Raw genomic sequence first — 21,910 nt, forward strand, 5'->3', positions numbered from 1 at the left:
GGAGGCTTCAGTTACATTGTGCAGAATTAATTCTACATTAAGCAGGAGAAAAAAAATCAACATAGAGTCATAGAGAGTCATAGAGTTATACAGGACGGATAGAGGCCCTTCGGCCCATCGTGTCCGCACCGGCCATCAAGCCATGTCTACTCTAATCCCATATTCCAGCATTTGGTCCGTAGCCTTGTATGCTATGGCATTTCAAGTGCTCATCCAAATGCTTCTTGAATGTTGTGAGGGTTCCTGCCTCCACAACCCTCTCAGGCAGTGAGTTCCAGACTCCAACCACCCTCTGGGTGAAAAAGTTCTTTCTCAAATCCCCTCTAAACCTCCCGCCTTTTACCTTGAATCTATGCCCCCTTGTTATAGAACCCTCAACGAAGGGAAAAAGCTCCTTAGTATCCATCCTATCTATGCCCCTCATAATTTTGTACACCTCAATCATGTCCCCCCTCAGCCTCCTCTGCTCCAAGGAAAACAAACCCAATCTTCCCAGTCTCTCTTCATAGCTGAAGCGCTCCAGCCCTGGTAACATCCTGGTGAATCTCCTCTGCACCCTCTCCAAAGCGAGCACATCCTTCCTGTAGTGCGGCGACCAGAACTGCACACAGTACTCCAGCTGTGGCCTAACCAGTGTTTTATACAGCTCCATCATAACCTCCTTGCTCTTATATTCTATGCCTTGGCTAATAAAGGCAAGTATCCCATATGCCTTCTTTACCACCTTATCTACCTGTTCCGCCGCCTTCAGGGATCTGTGAACTTGCACACCAAGATCCCTCTGACCCTCTGTCTTGCCTAGGGTCCTCCCATTCATTGTGTATTCAAACATGAAGTGTATTCAACATGAAGTGTATTCTACTGAAATGTTAGGAGGGGAAATACCAAAGCTGCCAACATTGGGTAAAGGCTATTTTCAGATTTTCAGTTACACACCAGCTGCATACCAAGGCAACAGTTCATGCCAAGAACATAAACATTGATGGAAGTGCTGATCTGCATCCATCACAGATGTTGCTCGTAACGGTCTGTCCATATTTTAATCGGAGTGCCCTGGCCTATTGCCATTGACGTGGTTGCTCCAAATCACCTTCAATCATCATTACAGTGATCAAATCACATCTCATAGTAAGTACTGGAAGAAGTCCTTTCAGCCAATCACTTATCCAAAATAACTGCGAAGGATGGACATCAGCTGCAAAACAAAAGCAGCAATGTCTGAAGCCACCAAAAAGGTAAGCTTTCAAAGTTAGAACAAATTTTAATATTACATAGAATGTACTGCACAGAAACAGGCCATTTGGCCCAACTGGTCCATGGCGGTGTTTAAGCTCCACACGAGCCTCCTCCCACCCCTCTTCATTTAACCTTATCAGCATAAACTTCTATTCCTTTCTCCATCATGTGTTTATCTAGCTTCTCGTCTTTGAAATTTGTCTCTTCTACATAATAAAACTAGTTTCAGAAAGTGGGCAGTAAGGTCAGTCCCACTTCCCGATACTGTTCCCTATCTCTGTTGCATGTGGATATTCTTCAGCAGACTCAAAGGTTTCACATGTGTCCTTTGATGCATTGGCAGATGCAAATAAGCTGTAAACTTGGTCTCTTAAATATTAAGGACAACTAAAATACTTATATATGGAAAGATATCATCTTGATATCTCCACCAATAGAATGCGCAACAATGTGGCTCAAAAACTGATGACCAAAAAAAATTTGAGTTGCAGAGACGGAAAGGTATTCTACGAGCTGACACATTTTCCACAATGATTTGCTAAGATTTTCTCCTGTACTGTGTAAACTGCAATGAAACAAAACCTAGGCAATACTTCCACACTGGATAAAACTACTTGAAGATCCATTCTATTTTACAAGTTGTCATAAAGAAAGCCAATCAGTTCAAAAGAAATTGGATGCATTGGTTGTTTTTTGTTACTGTAAAATGTATTGCCAATCAAAAGTTGTGTTTCCTTACTCGAATTTTCTCCATACCTTTCCTGGTGCTGGGTCTGGTTCTATAGGTGCCATTGTGCATTATTCATGTGTGAGCCTTGACAGTGAAGTTGGCAGGCTGTTTCAATCACACAGGAGCATTACAGCGAGCCCATTTGGCATCCACATACCACAAACATACTTTCTAGCAGCGGTCACTGGATTGCTATCAATAGTGGGAAACTTGGCTGTTCCCTCCCCACCCTCCACACACACTTAGCTCAGGGACAGAGAGGCATATGTTTTGAAAGTGATTCTAGTAATTTTCACCAATCCATTTCATTGCCAGAGGCAAATAAATTGTGACACTTTAGAGTCACATACAATTAAGCTGGAGTGCGCTATTCTTTCTTTTACTTTTCGTCCTGCTCTTACCAAATCTCTGCCCGTTGAAGACCAAGACTGATGGATTGCTACAAGACAATGAAATCCAGCTCTATGCTCTTAAAGGTAAGAGGAGACTAGATGCCAGCTCAAAGGACCCACAAAAATGTGAGAATTCAATGGCATTGTGGCAATGGAGATTGCCAACTTTACATTAGAGGGTGCCATCAATGGAGTAGTATGCACCTGTTGTCAACGGCACTAACTCAATGCCAAAGAGCCCCATGAGTGAAATTAGCTTTCTTCTTGCCAAGGCTATGATTTGGTAAAGCATACAGCTTACAGTTTTCAGGCACAGAGCAAGTAGAATACAAACACTGCTACGACACAAACTCTTCTACATAATCGAAGCACCTTCATCTCTCTCTGTTTCTCTCTCACTCTCTCTGGAGGGATTTAAACACAACAACAATTTGCATTTATATAGTGCCTTTAACATAGTAAAATGTCCCAAGGCACTTCACAGGAGCATTATCAAACAAAATTTGACACCGAGCCACATTAAGGAGATGGCCAAAAGCATGGTCAAAGAGGTAGGTTTTAAGGAGCGTTTTAAAGGAGGAGAGAAAGGTAGTGAGGCGGAGAGGTTTAGGGAGGGAATTCCAGAGCTTAGGGCCTAGGCAGCTGAAGGCACAGCCGGCAATGGTGGAGCGATTAAAATCGGGGATGTGCAAGAGGCCAAAATTGGAGGATTGCAGGAATTTCGGAGGGTTGAAGGTTGGAGGAGGTTACAGAGATAGGGAAGGGTGAGGCCATGAAGGGGTTTGAAAAATTTGAAGCATTGAGGGACTTGGAATCAATGAAGATCAGTGAGGGCAGGGGTTATGAGCCTTAGATATTGGGAGAATGCACAGCTCCACCCTTTAATTTTCCATCCATTAGTTTTAATGGATTCAAAATCACAGACTGGAGGTATGCAATTTCCTGATACGCATGTTCGGTTCGCACTAGGAGTGCAGAGGTGGTAAATTTGCCACTAGATCCTTAGAGGCGGGAACATAAAGACAGGAAATGCTGATAATGGGGAAAGCAGTGGGGGCACACATACCTGAAGGTGCAAAACGGTTGCAGATGAGTTGGGAAAGTTGGCTGATGGGTGGGAGTGTGGTGGTAAGAAGATAACTTAATGGTCCAAAGGGATGATAGCAATTCGGATCTCCTCATTCTCCTGAGATTTCTTCAAAAAGGCAGCTAGACACTGCTCCCCTCTAATACCTACCAAATCCAAGCAACCTCCTCAAGCCTCCCGAATGTACCAAAACCCTATCCCCAGTCCAGCTGCACCATAGGACCACCTCCTCAGACTTTTCCACTGCCAACTCCCAGATCCCAGGACCCCGTCTCAGTGCTTCAAAACCCAAAACATTCTTGATCACATAACCACCCCAATTCTCCCAGATTCTAGGACCCCTCTTCCAGTGATCCTAAGACCCACCCCAGTGTTCCCGGGACCTCGCTCACCCATGTTTCCCAAAACCCCCATGGAGTCGTCCCAGTCCCATAAAACCTCTCAAAGTACTGCTAACCCTCAGGCCCCCTTCCCAGAGCCATGTCCAATGCTGAAAAGTCAGTGTCCCTGATAATACTAATTGACATAACACCCTTGATTTTATAAAACCTCCAAATCTCCATGAGCAACACCATACTAGCAATTATGAAACATTTTAACATGCTTGTACTCATTTTGCCAATATTTTTTGCTTTAATATTGAGCGCTTATGGTTTTTAGCTTGGAGAATTTGTAGTGCTACAATAAGCAAGCTGTATTAATGTCAACATGAAATACAATTGATAAAGCATAGAACTACAAGGCAAAAGTATTTCATCACTTCTAGATTGAGAACCAACATTTCGCCTTTACTTGGGTGAGAGGAATATGGATTCCTGCTCCACTGATATCAGCAATCATCTGCTGTAAAGATAGAGATTGGCTTAAGGGATACAAAATGGAAACAAAATTCCTTCTACACTCAGCCACTATCACGTCAGAAATCAATCTTTGTATCAGGATGAAAAAGGCTGTAATTCCAATATTTTAACAGGAGCATGTGTGACAAGGGAAACTCTAAACTTGAAATGTTGCCATTGCTTGTTTATACGGTAATGTGTTCTGAATGGTTGGGGAGGTTGAAACCTTTTTATGTGAGAGAAAGCAAAAACAAAACCAGCAGAAAAAGGGCTAACTTAAAGGAAGGAAATATAGGGAGAACTGTACCATTATTCAAGTGAGACGGGGAAATGTTGCTAAAAAGTCCTGAATTTAGACACATTACCATGGAATGGTTACTGCATAGAAGGAGGCCATTCAGCCCATCGTGCCCGTGCCTGCTCTTTGCAAAGCAATCCAGTTAGTCCCATTCCCCCGCACTTTCCCTGTAGCTCAGCAAATTTTTTCCCTTCAAGTATTTATCCAATTCCTTTTTGAAAGCCACAATTGAATCTGCTTCCACCACCCTTTCAGGCAGCACATTCCAGATCATAACAACTTGCTACGTAAAAAAGTTTTTTCTCATGTTGCCTTTGGTTCTTTTGCCAATCACCTTAAATCTGTGTCCTCTGGTTCTCGACCCTTCCGCCAATGGGAACAGTTTCTCTTTATTTACTTTATCTAAACCCTTCATGATTTTGAACACTTCTATTAAATCTCCTCTTAACCTTCTCTGCTCTAAGGAGAACAACCTCTATCCACGAAACTGAAGTACCTCATCCCTGGAACCATTCCAGTAAATCTTTTTTGCACCCTCTCTAAGGCCTTCACATCCTTCCTAAAGTGCGATGCCCAAAGGTAGGGGAGTCTATAACGAGGGGGCATAGATTTAAGGTGAGAGGGGAGAGATACAAAAGGGTCCAGAGGGGCAATTTTTTCACTCAAAGGGTGGTGAGTGTCTGGAACGAGCTGCCAGAGGCAGTAGTGGAGGCGGGTACAATTTTGTCTTTTAAAAAGCATTTGGACAGTTACATGGGTAAGATGGGTCTAGAGGGATATGGGCCATGTGCAGGCAATTGGGACTAGCTTAGTGGTATAAACTGGGCGACATGGACATGTTGGGCTGAAGGGCCTGATTCCGTGTTGTAAACTTCTATGATTCTATGATTCGAATTGGACACAATACTCCAGATATGGCCAAACCAGTATTTTATAAAGGTTCAACATAACTTCCTTGTTTTTGTACTCTATACCTCTATTTATAAAGCCCAAGGTCCCCTATGATTTTTTAAGTGCTTTCTTAACCTGTCCAGCCATCTTCAAAGATTTGTGCACATATACCCCCAGGTCTCTCTGTTCCTGCTTCCCATTTAGAATTGTACTATTTAGTTTATATTGCCTCTCCTCATTCTTCCTGCCATAATGTATGTATCACTTTGCACTTCTCTGCGTTGAATTTGATCTGCCATGTGTCTGCCCATTCCACCAGCCTGTCTATGTCTCTTGAAGTCTATCACTATCCTCCTTAGTGTTTATTGTACTTCCAAGTTTTCTGTCATCTGCAAATTTTGAAGTTGAGCCCTGTACACCCAAGTCCAAGACATTAATATATTTTTTAAAAAGCAGTGGTCCTAGTACTGACCCTTGGGGAACACCAATGTATACCTTCCTCCAGTCTGAAAAATAACCATTCACCACTACTCTCTGTTTCCTGTCACTTAGCTAATTTCATATCCAAGCTGCCACCGCCCTTTTTATTCCATGGGCTTCAATTTTGCTCACAAGCTTATTATGTCACACTTTATCAAATGCATTTTGAAAGTTAATATACACATCAACCACCGCATTGCCCTCATCAACCCTCTCTGTTACCTTATCAAAAAACTCAATCAAGTTAGTTAAACACGATTTGCCTGTAACAAATCCATGCTAGCTTTCCTTCCTTAATCCACACTTGTCCAAGTAACTGTTAATTTTGTCCCAGATTACTGTTTCTAAAAGCTTCCTCACCACCGAGGTTAAACTGACTGGCCTGTAGTTGCCTGTAGTGTTATCCTAACACCCTTTTTTGAACAAGGGTGTAACATTTGCAATTCTCCAGTCCTCTGGCACCACCCCCTTATCAAATTGAAAGATTATGGCCTGCACCTGTGCAATTTCCACCCTTACTTCCCTCAGCAACCTAGGATGCACCCCATCCGGACTATTTTAAGTACAGCTAGCCTTTCTAGTACCTCCTCTTTATCAATTTTTAGCCCATCCATTATGTCAACTACCTCCTCTTTTACTATGACTTTGGCAGCATCTTAGTCCTTGGTAAAGATAGATGCAAAGTACTCATTTAGTACCTCAGCCATGCCCTCTGCCTCCATGCGTCAAGCTCCTTTTTGGTCCCTAATCGGCCCCACCCCTCCTCTTACTACCAGTTTACTATTTATGTCCATAGAAGACTTTTGGATTCCCTTTTATGTTAGCCACCAGTCTATTCTCATACTCACTCTTTGCCCCTCTTATTTCTTTTTTCACTTCTCCTCTGTACTTTCTATATTCAGCCTGGTTCTCCCTTGTTTTATCAACCTGACATCTGTCATATGCCCCCATTTTCTGCTCTCTATCTCTTTTGTCATTCAGGGAGCTTTGGCTTTAGTTGCTCTACCTTTCCCCCTGGTGGGAATGTAAGTAGACTGTACCCGAACCATCTCCTCTTTAAAGGCCGCCCATTGTTTGATTACAGTTTTGCCTGACAATCTTTGATTCCAATTTACCCGGGCCAGATCCATTCTCAACGCACTGAATTGACCCTCCTCCAATTAAGTATTTTTACTCTAGATTGCTCCTTGTCCTTTTCCATAACTAATCTAAACCTTATGATACCATGATCACTGTTCCCTAAATGTTCCCCCGCTGACACTTGCTCCACTTGACCCACTTCATGCCCCAGAACTAGATCGAGTAATGCCTCCTTCCTCATTGGGCCGGAAATATACTGATCAAGAAAGTTCTCCTGAACACACTTCAGAAATTCCTCCCCCTCTTTGCCCTTTGCACTATTACTATCCCAGTCTATATTAGGGTAGTTGAAGTCCCCCATTATCACTACTCTATAGTTCTTGCACCCCTCTGTAATTTCCCTGCACATTTGATCCTTTATTTCCTTCCCACTAGTTGGTGGCCTACAGAATACCCCCAGTAGTGTAATGACACCTCTATTGTTTCTTAACTCTAACCAAAGAGATTCTATCCTTGACCCCTTCAGGATATTCTCTCTCTCCAGCACTGCAATATTCTCCTTAATCAATACTACCACAACCCCTCCTTTTTTTCCTTCCCTACCTTTCCTGAACATCTAGGGCATAATTTTAGCCCGGTGCCAGGAAGGGGGCGGGGGGTCGAATTGCGGACAGGAAACCCAGAAGTACAGGTTTCCCGGACGGGCTTACGGCTTTGACGTAAGGACGTCTTTTTTTTTTGACAGTTTCCTGCCTGACAGGCCAGCTGCATCGACAGGCTGGTCTCAGTCGAACGGGATAAGAGGAAGGAAGAGGACATGAACAGGTAAGTGTTAAATGGGATGGAATGTGGGGGGGGGGGTCATCGGCATCACCGGGCGGGGGTGGGGGGGTGGGGGGAGGGTCAGTCATCGGGAGGAGGGAATTGGGGGTCAGTCATTGGTGGGGGGGGGAATCTGGGGTCAGTCATTGGGGGGTCAGGGGTCAGCCATCAGGGGGGATGGGGGGGTCAGTCATCGGGGTGGGAACAGGTGGTCAGTCATCGGGGGGATCAGGGGGTCAGTCATCAGGGTGGGAACAGGTGGTCAGTCATCAGGGGGGATCAGGGGGTCAGTCATCGGGGCGGGATCAAGGATCAATCATTGGCGGGGGGGGGGGGGGGGGTCAGTCATGGGGGCAGGTCAGGATCGGGGTCGGCGAGGCGGGGTCATCGCAGGGGTCGACGTTCGTGGGGGGGTTTCAGTAAACATTGGGGGGGGTTGGGGTTCTTCGCCGGGGTCAGCGATCGTTTTCGGGGGGAGGCATCACTGCAGGTAGGTTTATTGGGCCTGAGGGAAGCACTCCTGCTCCTCCAGGCTCACAAGCTGTGCTATAAAGGCACTTACCTGCAGTTTTGGGCCTTCTTACCTCCTCTCACTTGGCGTGAAGTAGAAGGCCCAGGAATCCTGGCCCCCAGGGGCTAAAATCAAAAAAGCCTTGAAAAAGGAGGCCGCAAGCTTTTAATGCCCGACCCGCCTCATGAGAGCAGGATGATTGCCCGCCCCCCATCCCACCCCTGTGAAAACCAGAAATGGGCGGGTTGGGGGCAAGTTTTAGATATTTCAATTGTTACTGCCCCCCCCACCCCCAACCCACCCGTTTTCCCGGATAAAGTCATGCCCCTTGTATCCAGGAATATTTAGTTCCCAATCCTGCCCTATTTTGAGCCAGGTCTCGCTTATCGTCACTACATCATATTCCCATGTGGCTATTTGCATCTGCATCTCCACCAACTCATTTACCACGTTTCGTGCGTTTACACACAGGCACTCTAAACTTATCTCAGACCTTCCCGTATTCTCTCTTGGTCTGATTCCACCTAATACTGTACTATATTTTACTCTAGTGCTATCTGTCTCTCCCAATCCTTTGTGCACCTTGTTTTTCCTTTTTAATGCTACATCCTGGTGTCCAGGTGTACATAACTAGGATTTATTTTTTAACATTAAGTACTGCTTCAAAGATGTTTGCTGAAGGATGAAAGATGTAAATTCTTTCCTTAAGTTTTTGATTTATATTCATCACTATAAAAACCCCTAACCAGATAGAAAGATATGCTTATTCAGTATTTGTAGGTCAGCCTGCTGTATTCAATCGCCTTCCTTGTTAAGATTTGAAAGGCATTATAATTTGTATTTTGCTCGTAACACTATTTAGTACTTCTAGCTGCAAAGAAAGCATACAAGAAGAACACGCAAGGTAGACAAGCTGTCTCTAGAATTGAAAGAAAAACTTCGATAATGTAGCAGGCCATAATCAAACTCATATGTCTCAGTTTGTAAAATGGAGGTCAGGCAAAAGGAGATTTTCGTATTATAACTTTTGGTTCGTTGAGGAAAATGTCTATTTTCTAAACAGTTTACGTATTTGAGATCTGTGCTGATGACCTGCCGCAACTAAACCACTTCTGCGATAAATAAAAGTTGTTTTTAACCACATCCAGCTGAATTTCATTCGTGTGAGTGAGAGTGAGATATATTCATGTGTGTGTATATGTCTATATATATACATGATGTGGAGATGCCGGTGATGGACTGGGGTTGACAATTGTAAACAATTTTACAACACCAAGTTGGATTATAAATTGTTGGACTATAACTTGGTGTTGTAAAATTGTTTACAATTATATATATACACACACATATAGAGAGAATGAGAGGGGAAAAGCTGCTCCGCTCCCTATTATAACTCAAGTATAACCACTGTTTTAAAAATATCAATACCTTAACTTGAAGAAACAATGGTACATGATATTTACCCAATGATGAGGCCCGATGTCTCAATGCATTTACAATAATATTTCAGGCATTAATGGCTCCTAAAACAGTCTATCAGGTCCTGTAGCTGGATAATACCATATACAAATGAACCCCAGTAAATCATCTTCCAAATAGTTGCTTACAAATAGTTGTTTCCAGCAACTGAAAAATAAATACAAGGCAGTAACTCAATTAAACTGTTCTAATGATGTCAAGGTCCGAGCAATTTATGAATGTCAACAGAACAGCAAAAATTAATTAACATCTTAAACTTACTGCTGGATGCTTATTCTCTGTTATGCAGTTGATATAAAATTGGTAAAAATGGCAGGATGCAAGAGTAATAAAAATGCTTGCTACTTGAAACCTGAAACAATATCGTAACACATGATGTTTTATTCCTTTATATCGCAAGCCAACAGGATTGCCAAGGGCTTTTCAATCCCAGGTTATTGGTAAACGTAATCTTTTATCCAACAGTCCAACAAGTAAAACTGATATATTGCCAACAGTCAAGAAACCACGTTTATTAATTGGCATTTTTAATGTATTGCTATATAAATATGACGGCATGCAACTTTAAATGAAGAGGAACCGGAACAAGATAATGAGCAGTCTGTAGCAATCTTTTGCTTTATACCCACCTAGTGGCAGTTTAGCTCTATCGCAGCAGTCATATATTTCTAATGCTAGACAAAAGACACATTAACTAAAACTGTCTACAATTTCCACGACAAAGTCACTGCTTTCAGCAAGAAATATCCACAGAACTTATCTTTTACTTTAATCATAATCATAAACAGGATTACCATCCAATTGGAATTGTTGCACATTTAAAATAATCATAACCGGCTGGCAAATGTAATTGATAAGCAATTTTGTTTGGGGCTAGCAGTTTTTTTTTGTTCCTTTCAAAATTAGGACCAATTTATATTATCATTATGCTTGGCAGTAACACTTACAATGTAACAGTCACTCATGTCCAACAAAGGGGTATATTTTCCAATTGGGCCCTTAGACATTGCATTGTTCACAGCCGCTAGTCCATTAAAAAGCTGACCCTGCCTGATTTTGCAGGATCAGCTTCATTTACACACTGCCCAAGCTCTCAACCCATATTGTGCCTTGTCGGGGCCATGGAAACTTGTGTGTAAGCTTCTCTTCAATTGGCGTTATGGCCGCACACGGGAATAAAAACGTTGGTAGCCTTACAAAGGCTGTTAATATTTCACATATATATATATTTCAAACTTTGCAAAGGCTATTTGGGAGAAAAACACAGGAGGCTAGTACAATAAAAGTACAGGCAGGAAACAAATTCTGTGATCAAGTGATGGACTAGCACAACACTCCAATCCATTGTTTGATGACTGGTGAAGTAGAGGTAGTACAGAATGAGGTGGCAGTAAGGAGAGTGGGCCAGCTTGTCACTCCAGGGCTCTCATCCCATAGGACAGCTTTGCAACAAGCATGGACAGAGGGGAAAGAGAAGGATTTGAGGGTGCAACTGACCATTACTGCCTCTGGCAGTTCCAGCCCTATGTTGCATGTTAGCTTCAAGTGTCCTTGCAAAAATGGCACAACTCTGCATCTGGCTGTCTGCTGAAAAAAAGTCAGTGTTGCCACTTCTGCAGTCATAACATGCATCTCTGCTCCTAAATGTGGGTGGGAAGATATCAACAGGTAGGCAGAGTCTGTCTTTGGTGCAGCCTGACTTGCACTATATCTTTCCATTGCTCCTGCTCTTCTTTCTCCAAAAAAATACATTGTTCCAATGGAGCAGCAATCATAGTATCATAAGGTTTAGATTAGCTATAGAAAAGGACACGGATCACTCTAAAGTAAAAATACCTAATTGGAGGAGGGTCAACTTCAATGGGATGAGAACAGATCTGGCCCGGGTAAATTGGAATCAAAGGTTGGCAGGCAAAACTGTAATTGAACAGTGGACGGCCTTTAAAGAGGAAATGGTTCAGGTACAGTCTAGGCACATTCCCATGAGGCAAAAAGGTAGGGCAACTGAAGCCAGAGCTCCCTGGATGACAAAACAGATAGTGAATAAGATGAAACGGAAAAAAGGGGCGTACGACAGATGTCAGGTTGATAGCACAAGTGAGAACCAGGCAGAATATAGAAAGTTCAGAGGGGAAGTGAAAAAGGAAATAAGAGGGGCAAAGAGAGAGTATGAGAATAGACTGGTGGCCAACTTAAAAGGGAATCCAAAAGTTTTCTACAGGCATGTAAACAGTAAACGGGTAGTAAGAGGAGGGGTGGGGCCAATTAGGGATCATAAAGGACATCTACTCATGGAGGCAGAGGGGATTCCCGAGATACTAAATGAGTACTTTGTATCTGTCTCTACCAAGGAAGAAGATGCTGCCAGAGTCTTAGTAAAGGAAGATATAGTTGAGATACTGGATGGGCTAAAAATTGAAAAGAAGAAGTACTTGAAAGGCTAGCTGTACTTAAAGTAGATAAGTCACCCGGTCCGGATGGGATGCATCCTTGGATACAGAATTGGCTAAGTGACAGGCCCAACCATCTTCAGCTGCTTCATCAATGACCTTCCCTCCATCATAAGGTCAGAAATGATTGCACAGTGTTCAGTTCCATTCACAACCACTCAAATAATGAAGCAGTCCGAGCCCACATGCAGCAACATCCAGGCTTGGGCTCATAAGTGGCAAGTAACATTCGCGCCAGATAAGTGCCAGGCAATGACCATCTCCAACAAGAGACAGTCTAACCACCTCCCCTTGACAATCAATGGCCGAATCCCCCACCATCAACATCCTGGGGGTCACCATTGACCAGAAACTTAACTGGACCAGCCATATAAATACTGTGGCTACAAGAGCAGGTCAGAGGCTGGGTATTCTGGGGCGAGTGACTCACTTCCTGACTCCCCAAAGCCTTTCCACCATCTACAAGGCACAAGTCAGGAGTGTGATGGAATACTCTCCGCTTGCTTCGATGAGTGCAGCTCCAACAACATTCAAGAAGCTTGACACCATCCAAGATAAAGCAGCCCGCTAGATTCGCACCCCATCCACCACCCTAAACATTCACTCCCTTCACCACCGGCGCACAGTGGCTGCAGTGTGTACCATCTACAGGATGCACTGCAGCAACTCACCAAGGCTTCTTCGACAGTACCTCCCAAACCCGCGACCTCTACGGCCTAGAAGGACAAGAGCAGCAGGCACATGGGAACAACAAAACCTGCACATTCCCCTCCAAGACACACACCATCCCGACTTGGAAATATATCGCTGCTCCTTCATCGTCGCTGGGTCAAAATCGTGGAACTCCCTACCTAACAGCACTGTGGGAGAACCTTCACCAGACGGACTGCAGCAGTTCAAGTAGGCGGCTCATCACCACCTTCTCAAGGGCAATTAGGGATGGGCAATAAATGCTGGCCTTGCCAGCGACGCCCACATCCCATGAATGAATTTTAAAAAAGGCTCCACACTCTGGAATTCTTTCTAAATTCATTCACCTCCCTTTCTTCTTTTAAGTGCCTCTTCAAAACACATCTCTCTCCTTTGTGAAGTGCTTCGGGACATTTTTCTGTGGTAAGGACCCTAAATAAACATAAATTGTTGTAAAAATGGCAGTCTGTATTACAGAACTCTTTTATTTAAAGAAAAGTTCTTACTTTTCATGGTTCCATCCTCTTCGTCTTCATCACTGTTAATTACCATGGTCCCCAGGTCTGACTCTAACATGGTACTGTTGTGCTCAATCATGGTTTGGGCACCATCACTCATGGTACTGGTTGCCCTCATAGTGCCGGTGCCCTCATGACTAGTCTTCACCATGGTGTAAGAATCCACCTCATCTTCATCCTACGGAATGCACAAAACATTAGCAATATCTAGTACATGGTTGCCTGGAATTTCTGCGGAACTTTGACAGAAGATCAGCAGAAACCTGACAGAAATGGCATAAATGGCTATTTATACCATTTCTCAGGAATTTCCTCTGTTCTTCCGCTGAAGTTATGATGAGAGATTGAGGAATCCCTGTGGAAATACTACCTGGATACTTTTAGTCTTTTTTTTGAGAAAAAAAACTTTGAAAATGAAATTATATTTTTTTAAACTCAAGAAAGTTAAATCGGGTTACATTACATAAACAGAACATTTGTGTGACGTTGCTTTCACTTTAATTGGCAGATAATCACAAAAAAATTCAGGTGAAAATAGTTGAAAACTCTACGCAAATTTGTCCAAGGTACTGGAACTGTCATTATTTGTAACTATATCCACCAACAAATCCTCAGATCTTTTCAGAGATTGAACATTTACAAAGTCAGAATGTAGAAGTTGTCAAGAATTGTAAATGACCTTAAATTCTTTGCCAGATTTTTCAAAATCTTGTAAGCTTTACAGTAATCAGTTTGGCCAACTTGAAATAGTATCCCTTTCCGTGTGTTACAGTTGGAATTGAAGCTAACCACCACATTCCTAAATAATCACTAGCATATAGCAGGGAAATAATGAATGGCACAAACAGCAGATACATTAAGAAAGTCCAATTTATTCTACTAGGGGAAAAAAGCTACTAACATTAGCTAGTTTTTCATTTCTGGATTCATTTCCTTATTTATTTTTATGTATTTTTTTTATTACTGAGTTACAACAAAAACTGTCCATATTTTTTATGATGCTCTTTAAACTGGACATTCTGTAGATGTTGTGGATTTGCCTACTTAAACAATCACTGCAATTCAATTTATTGCATGAATTGTTTTGAGGCATTTTGATGTGACGGCTGATATGAAAATGCAAATATTATATTTAACTGTGAAACAGTATGTAAAAAAAAACTACCAAAAAATCTTTTATTTCTCCAGCTATTTTTGGAGTAAACTTCTCCATGATATTGGAGAAACTTGTTAAATTTCTAGCAATGCCATTTTCAGAAAATTCTAAATTCCTAAACTTTTTTGGTGCACCTATGTGGAAACAGATACTTAAGAGTGTCTTATAAGGTTGTAAACACTTAGGGTTCGAATTATATCACAAAATACTGGTAGATGATCCGGGGAATTGTTTGCAATGTTAAATGAAATAGAGAAAACAAAAGGGAGAAGTGGTGGTATTACTAATTAAAAGCAAAATAAAGCATTAGAGAGAAACAATATTATTAAATGCAGTGTTCAAATCAAGTCTCTGGGTTGAATTGAAAAATATTAATGTGACAATATTGAGCATCCATTACAGGCTGCAAATAATCGGATCTATAGTCAATTCAAAAAGGTTTGCAGAAGTAATAATGCAGCAATAGGAGATTTTAACTATTAATTGGACAGGAAAGTTGGCTGATAAAACAAATCAGCAATGGGAAATAATTAAGGATGAAATGAGTAGGGTGCATCCTAAATATATTGTGATCATGAGTAAAGGGTTGTGGCAAAGGCCTGAGTTCCTTGGATGATTAATTCAAAAATAAAGTATAAGATGGAGGCTTGTAATACAGAATAAACCAGGAGAAATACCAAAAGCATAGAAGAGAAGCAAAAAGGGGAATTTGAAGGGCTATAAGGGAGCATAAAACGAGGATAGGCATTCAATATAAAGGCACATCAAAAGCAAGGGGATAGTCAAAGGGATGGAGCCACTCGGGACAAAAACAGCAATCATATTAGAGAAAGAAGAAATAGCAAAGAACCTTAACAGGTATTTTGCTTGTGTATTTATAGAGGAAGATGAAGCAGGATTGCAGGAGTACCAGAGGAGGAAATGGAGAAAAGATACAGAAGCTTGATGTTATGGTACAGAGCAGGGCTGGTAGATGGTAGTTCAAGTGTAGACACTGATATGACAGGTAAGAGTGCAGAGTATAAGAGCATGACTACGTGGGAAAATAATGATAAAATATACAAACACATCAGAGTGGGGGAAATGGATGTCTCAAAGTTCTGTATATCGATGTTAAGAGTCTTGAGCATAAAATGGAAGACCTGGAGGTCCTTACAGGAGAGGTGGGCAATCCTAAGCATCGCAACAACGGTTCAACAATGACACAGGTCAGGTAAATGTACAGGAACACAAATTACTCCAGAGTCAGAAGAGACAAATTGGAAGGGATGTAGTCTTTTAATTAAATGAGAACAGAGACAGACCTATCTGGTCCGAGTATGGATAAGGTACAAAGCTTAGGGATAGGGATGAGAGACGTGATGGGAAGAAAACTAACTTTGGATGACTGCTATAGATCACCAGGTCATGAGCAGGAATTGCACAAAGAAGTTTGTAGACAAATAATGGAAGCTAGGGTTGTCAACTCTTGGAGGCATTCCTGGAGGTTTGATCACATAATGTTCTGATCACGTGATCACACCTGACTTTAACAACTTTAGATCTTAGCCGCTGCTCCCATTTTCTCTCAGACAGCAGGTGCTGGTAATGCAGGATGGCTGCACTGGGAGTGGAGAAGGTATGGACTGATGCTTGGGGTGGGAATCCACTATCGGTAGACTGCACCCTTGAGCTCTACCTACCTTTCATCCGCCACATTCCTGGGTCACAGGAACTTTCCTATCTTTGTCAGATTTTCCATGCTTCCCTCCCCCTCTGCTATTCTGCTGTAACCATTTATACCTCCTCTGAACCCATCTTTTGTTTCTATACTTTTTTATTATCACCTCATTTTGCTTTGCACCATCACTTTTATCACTTAATCATACCTGCCCTCCACCCTTTCATGGACCTCTCCCTTTCGTTCTTTTCCTGACCCCCCCTCCCCCTTTCCCTGGCTCTGCACTTGCTTAAAAGCTGCTCATCTCCAACATCTTCCCGTTCTGATGAAGTCATCGACCTGAAATGTTAACTCTGTTTCTCTCTCCACAGGTGCTGCCTGATCAGCTGAGTGTTCCCAGCATTTTCTGTTATGATTTCAGATTTCCAGCATCTGCAGTATTTTGCTTTTGTACCCAATCTACAGGGGTGACAGAAGCTGCCCTTACTCACTGTATGAGCCCTGCTCCCGCTGCACACTCATTTCAAATACTGCCCTCCTGCTATCCTGAACTGCGTCCCCTGCTAAGTCAGCTACTGCTGCAGACTGAATTTTATGCCAGTGAACAGACTTGCTCAGTGTTGGGAGTGGCAGATCTGCTAATTCACTGAACATTGATCAGATTGTTTTTCCACTCTATTTTATTTTTACAAGTAGCAGGATTAACTTTCAAAACAGTGAGTGAGCCTGTCCTGCTTCTGAAAGCTACTGCTTATGCTCTCTGATTAGTTTAATCCATTTCTTCCACGGACAAAAAAAAATGTCCTCATGCTGCCCAACTCAAAAATGCTAACATCAGAAAGGCTCTCCTGCCTCTTCAGCTTTGGGCCTTCAGCATCTTTGCCAGGCAAGATAGGAAATACGCTGGATTTGTTGCTTGACGGGAATTGAGCCATTTTGAGTATACTGTTCTTTAAATTAAATACATACGGTGTTCTGGTACCAATGGCCCCACTAAATTAAATTAAGCATTTCAGCAGAGATGCTGTGTGTTAGGGAAGATACCGGGGTGTGGAGCGAGCAGGATTTCTCCTGTTCCTCTGACTTAGTTTTGGCGCAAGAGCCTTGGGAACCCTGGAAAAATGACGTACACAGTGTTTACTCTTGTTTTTCCGGGGTTACGGCAGCTCTTCCGCCAACATTACAGCGGAAGATCAAGAGAAGCCCCACGGAAATTCACTCCCAAATTATCCATCTCATGGGTCGTCTTCATTTTTCAATGATATGCAGTCTACACACAACAAAGGAGTGCAGTTCTGGGGAAAACACATGTCAAGAAGTACGTGAAATTCTCTTCATGATGTTGAAAATAGGTGGCGCCACACATCCTCTCCTCCCCGACTCCTTACATAAAGTCCAAAGCTATAGGAGCTATAGGACCTGCAGCATTGTGGTAGTTTGTTTTCACCTGAAGCTAAACTGAAACTTGCTAACCACTTAAACTATCACTGCACCCTCCAACTTCCTGCCACCCACCCTCCAAACTATGCCCTTGTGGGATGAATGAGTGGCATTGTGGCGTATGGAGGAAGCAAAACATTGGAATGGAGAACAAGGAATGGAGAAGGTCAAGTAGTAAACATATCTTTCTTCTTCATTCTACATTCTCCACATTTAGGGTTCTGCTAGCACTTGTACAGTGCAAATTGACCGATCTAACTAGTGTGGCAGTTGATGAAATGATCCAAATGAAACTGGGAGGCAAAGTTAGATAAAAATTCTGGATGACCCCTATCAACTACCCGAACCATATATATGCCAAATTATCTATGGCTGTTCTATAATAACGAGTGGAGCATTAATTCTGCAAGCCAAAACTATTGCTAACTGAAGCTTTCTACCCAAGTAGCTTAAAAGAGCCTTCAAGCACTGAGTACATTAATTTAAAAACTAAACTAAGGTTGAATTGGAAACCAGTAATTATAACTGGGTACAATTTCCAAATAGCTATGTAAAACATGACACAAAAAATTCAACTTTTAAAGATCCAAAATGGGCCATCAAAACCTGAATTAGCCATTATGTAAACCAGAATAGAACTAGATTTTAAATTAATATCAAATAGATAGTGAATAAACTCCGCAATATGCAGGACATCACATGAGATTGGACTAACCAACTTAGTAAAACATCACTGTACAAAGTTTTCTTTGTTGTTAGCCTTGTGGAAACTAATCAACATACCTATTGCTGAGGATGGGAAATCCTAATCTAACAGTTGTCATTTTTCAATAACCAGACGGGATTGCCCGGTTGTACACTGTCCTTTGATGACAACTACATGAGGTCCAGGGAAGATTCTTATAGATTCACAACAAATAGGGTCCGGGTAAGAAAAAATAGGAATAAGACAAATAGGGCCATAGTACAAAAAAATGTTAAGATGTCTGAAAATGTTAAAAAGACAAATCTAAAGGCACCGTATCTGAATGCACAAAGCATTCGTAATAAGGTGGATGAATTAATAGCGCAAATAGATGTAAATGGATATGATATAATAGTAATTACAGAGACATGGCTGCAGGGTGACCAAGGCTGGGAGCTGAATATCCAAGGGTATTCGATATTTAGGAAGGACAGGCAAAAAGGAAAAGGAAGTGGGGTGGCGTTGTTACTAAAGGATGAAATCAGAGCAATAGTGAGAAAGGATATTGGCTCAGAAAATCATGATGTAGAATCAGTCTGGGTGGAATTAAGAAACACCAAGGGACAGAAAACACTGGTGGGAGTTGTCTATAGGCCTCCAAACAGTAGTAATAATGTAGGGGATGGGATCAAACAGGAAATTAGAGATGCATGTAATCATGGGTGACTTTAATCTGCATATAGACTGGCCAAACCAAATTAGCCATAATACTGTGGAGGATGAATTCCTGGAGTGTGTACGAGATGGTTTTTAGACCAGTACATTGAGAAGCCAACCAGGGAACAGGCTATCCTGGATTGGGTATTGTGCAATGAGAAGGGGTTAATTAATAATCTTGTTGTGCGGGGTCCTTTAGGGAAGAGTGATCATAACATGATAGAATTCTTCATTAAGATGGAAAGTGAAGTAGTCCAATCCGAAACTAGGGTCTTAAATCTAAACAAAGGAAACTATGAAGGTATGAGGAGTGAGTTGGCTATGATAGATTGGGAAGCTTCATTAAAAGACATGATGGTGGATAGGCAATGGCTAACATTTAAGGAACGAATGCATGAATTGCAACAATTATACATTCCTTTCTGGCGCAAAAACACAAAAGGAAATGTAGCCCAATCATGGCTTACAAAAGAAATAAGGATAGTATTAGATCCAAAGAGGAGTCGTATAAAGTTGCCAGAAAAAGTAGCGAGCCTGAGGATTGGGAGCAGTTTAGAATTCAGCAAAAAAGGACCACGAGATTGATTAAGAGGGGAAAATAGAGTATGAGAGTAAACTTGCACGGAACATAAAAGTGGACTGTAAAAGCTTCTACAAATATGTAAAAAGAAAAAGATTAGTGAAGACAAATGTAGATCCCTTACAGGTAGAAACAGGAGAATTTATAATGGGGAACAGGGAAATGGCAGAGCAATTAAACAAATACTTTGGTTCTGTCTTCACAGAAGAGGACACAAATAACTTCCCAGAAATGCTAGGGAACCAAAGGACTAGTGAGAAGGAGGAATTAAAGGAAATTAGTATTCGCAAAAAAAAGTGCTGGAGAAATTAATGGGACTGAAAGCCGATAAATCCCCAGGACCTGATAATCTGCATCCCAGAGTACTAATAGAGGTAGCCATGGAAATAGTGGATGCATTGGTTGTCATCTTCCAAAATTCTATAGATTATGGAACAGTTTCTGCAGATTGGAGGGTAGCAAATGTAACCCCACTATTTAAAAAAGGAGGGAGAGAGAAAACAGGGAACTGCAGACCGGTTAGCCTAACATCAGTAGTAGAGAAAATGCTAGAATCTATTCTAAAGGATGTGATAACAGGACACTTAGAAAATATCAACGGGATTAGACAAAGTCAGCATGGATTTATGAAAGGGAAATCATGTTTGACAAACCTACTGGAGTTTTTTGAGGCTGTAACTGGTAGAATAGATAAGGGAGAACCAGTGAATGTGGTTTATTTGGATTTTCAGAAGGCCTTTGACAAAGTCCCATATAAGAGGTTAGTGTACAAAATTAAAGCACATGGGATCGGTGGTAATATACTGGCATGCATTGAAAACTGATTAACAGACAGGAAACAGAGAGTAGGAATAAATGGGTCTTTTTCGGGGTGGCAGGCAGTGACTAGTGGGGTACCGCAGGGATCAGTGCTTGGGCCCCCAGCTATTCACAATATATATCAATGATTTGAATGAGGGAACCAAATGTAATATTTCTAAGTTTGCTGACGACACAAAACTAGGTGGGATCGTGAGTTGTGAGGAGGATGCAAAGAGGCTTCAAAGCGATTTAGACAAGTTGAGTGAGTGGGCAAATACATGGCAGATGCAGTATAATGTGGATAAATGTGAAGTTATCTACTTCGGAAGGAAAAACAGAAAGACAGAGTATTATTTAAATGGTGATAGATTGGGGAATGTTGATGTACAAAGGGACTGGGTGTCCTTGTACACCAGTCACTGAAAGCAAACATGTAGGTGCAGCAAGTAGTTAAGAAGGCAAATGGTATGTTGGCCTTCATTGCAAGAGGATTTGAGTATAGGAGCAAGGATGTCTTACTGCAATTATACAGGGCCTTGGTGAGACCACACCTGGAGTATTGTGTGCAGTTTTGGTCTCCTTACCTAAGAAAGGATATACTTGCCATAGAGGGAATGCAGCGAAGGTTCACCAGACTGATCCCTGGGATGGCAGGACTATCATATGAGGAGAGATTGGGTCGACTCAGCCTGTATTTCTCGAGTTTAGAAGAATAAGAGGGGATCTCATTGAAACATATAAAATTCTGACTGGGCTCGACAGACTGGATGCAGGGAGGATGTTTCCCCTGGCTGGGGGGGCCAGAACGAGGGGTCACAGTCTCAGGATACGGGATAGGACATTTAGGACTGAGATGAGGAGAAATTTCTTCACTCAGAGGGTGGTGAACCTGTGGAATTCTCTACCACAGAAGGCTTTGGAGGCCAAGTCAATGAATATATTTAAGAAGGTGCTAGATAGATTTCTAGACACAAAAGGCATCAAGGGGTATGAAAGAGCGGGAATATGGTATTGAGATAGAAGATCAGCCTTGATCATATTGAATGGTGGAGCAGGCTCGAAGGGCCGAATGGCCTACTCCTGCTCCTATTTTCTATGTTTGCATGTTTCTCTTAAAGGGTAGTCATAAAAACTGCTGCTGTAGTTCCCATGGCAGTAATAAGCCATAGAACCATAGAAAAGATACAGCACAGAAGGGGCCATTCGGCCCATCGTGTCCGCGCCGGCTCGAAGAACAACCAGGTGCCCATTCTAATCCCACCTTCCAGCACCCGGTCTGTGGCCCTTTAGTGAACATATCCTGTCCAAAGAGCCCGGTGGCACGCCATCATAATCTTTTTGGATCCGTGTTGGTAAATTCATCAACTA

At 42.2% G+C, this 21,910-nt stretch overlaps 1 protein-coding gene across 1 annotated transcript in view; it reads right to left on the reverse strand.

Moving 5' to 3' along the window:
* stk3 (serine/threonine kinase 3 (STE20 homolog, yeast)) overlaps window positions 1–21,910 on the reverse strand; it is a 459,951-nt gene that overhangs the window by 123,883 nt on the left and 314,158 nt on the right. The window contains exon 9 of the mRNA XM_067978103.1: window positions 13,492–13,681. Within this exon, the coding sequence (XP_067834204.1) occupies window positions 13,492–13,681 (190 nt within the window). The remainder of the gene's footprint in view (window positions 1–13,491; window positions 13,682–21,910) is intronic.

Source organism: Heptranchias perlo, chromosome 3 (genome assembly GCF_035084215.1).
Source record: "Heptranchias perlo isolate sHepPer1 chromosome 3, sHepPer1.hap1, whole genome shotgun sequence".
Classification (NCBI taxonomy): Eukaryota; Metazoa; Chordata; class Chondrichthyes; order Hexanchiformes; family Hexanchidae; genus Heptranchias; species Heptranchias perlo.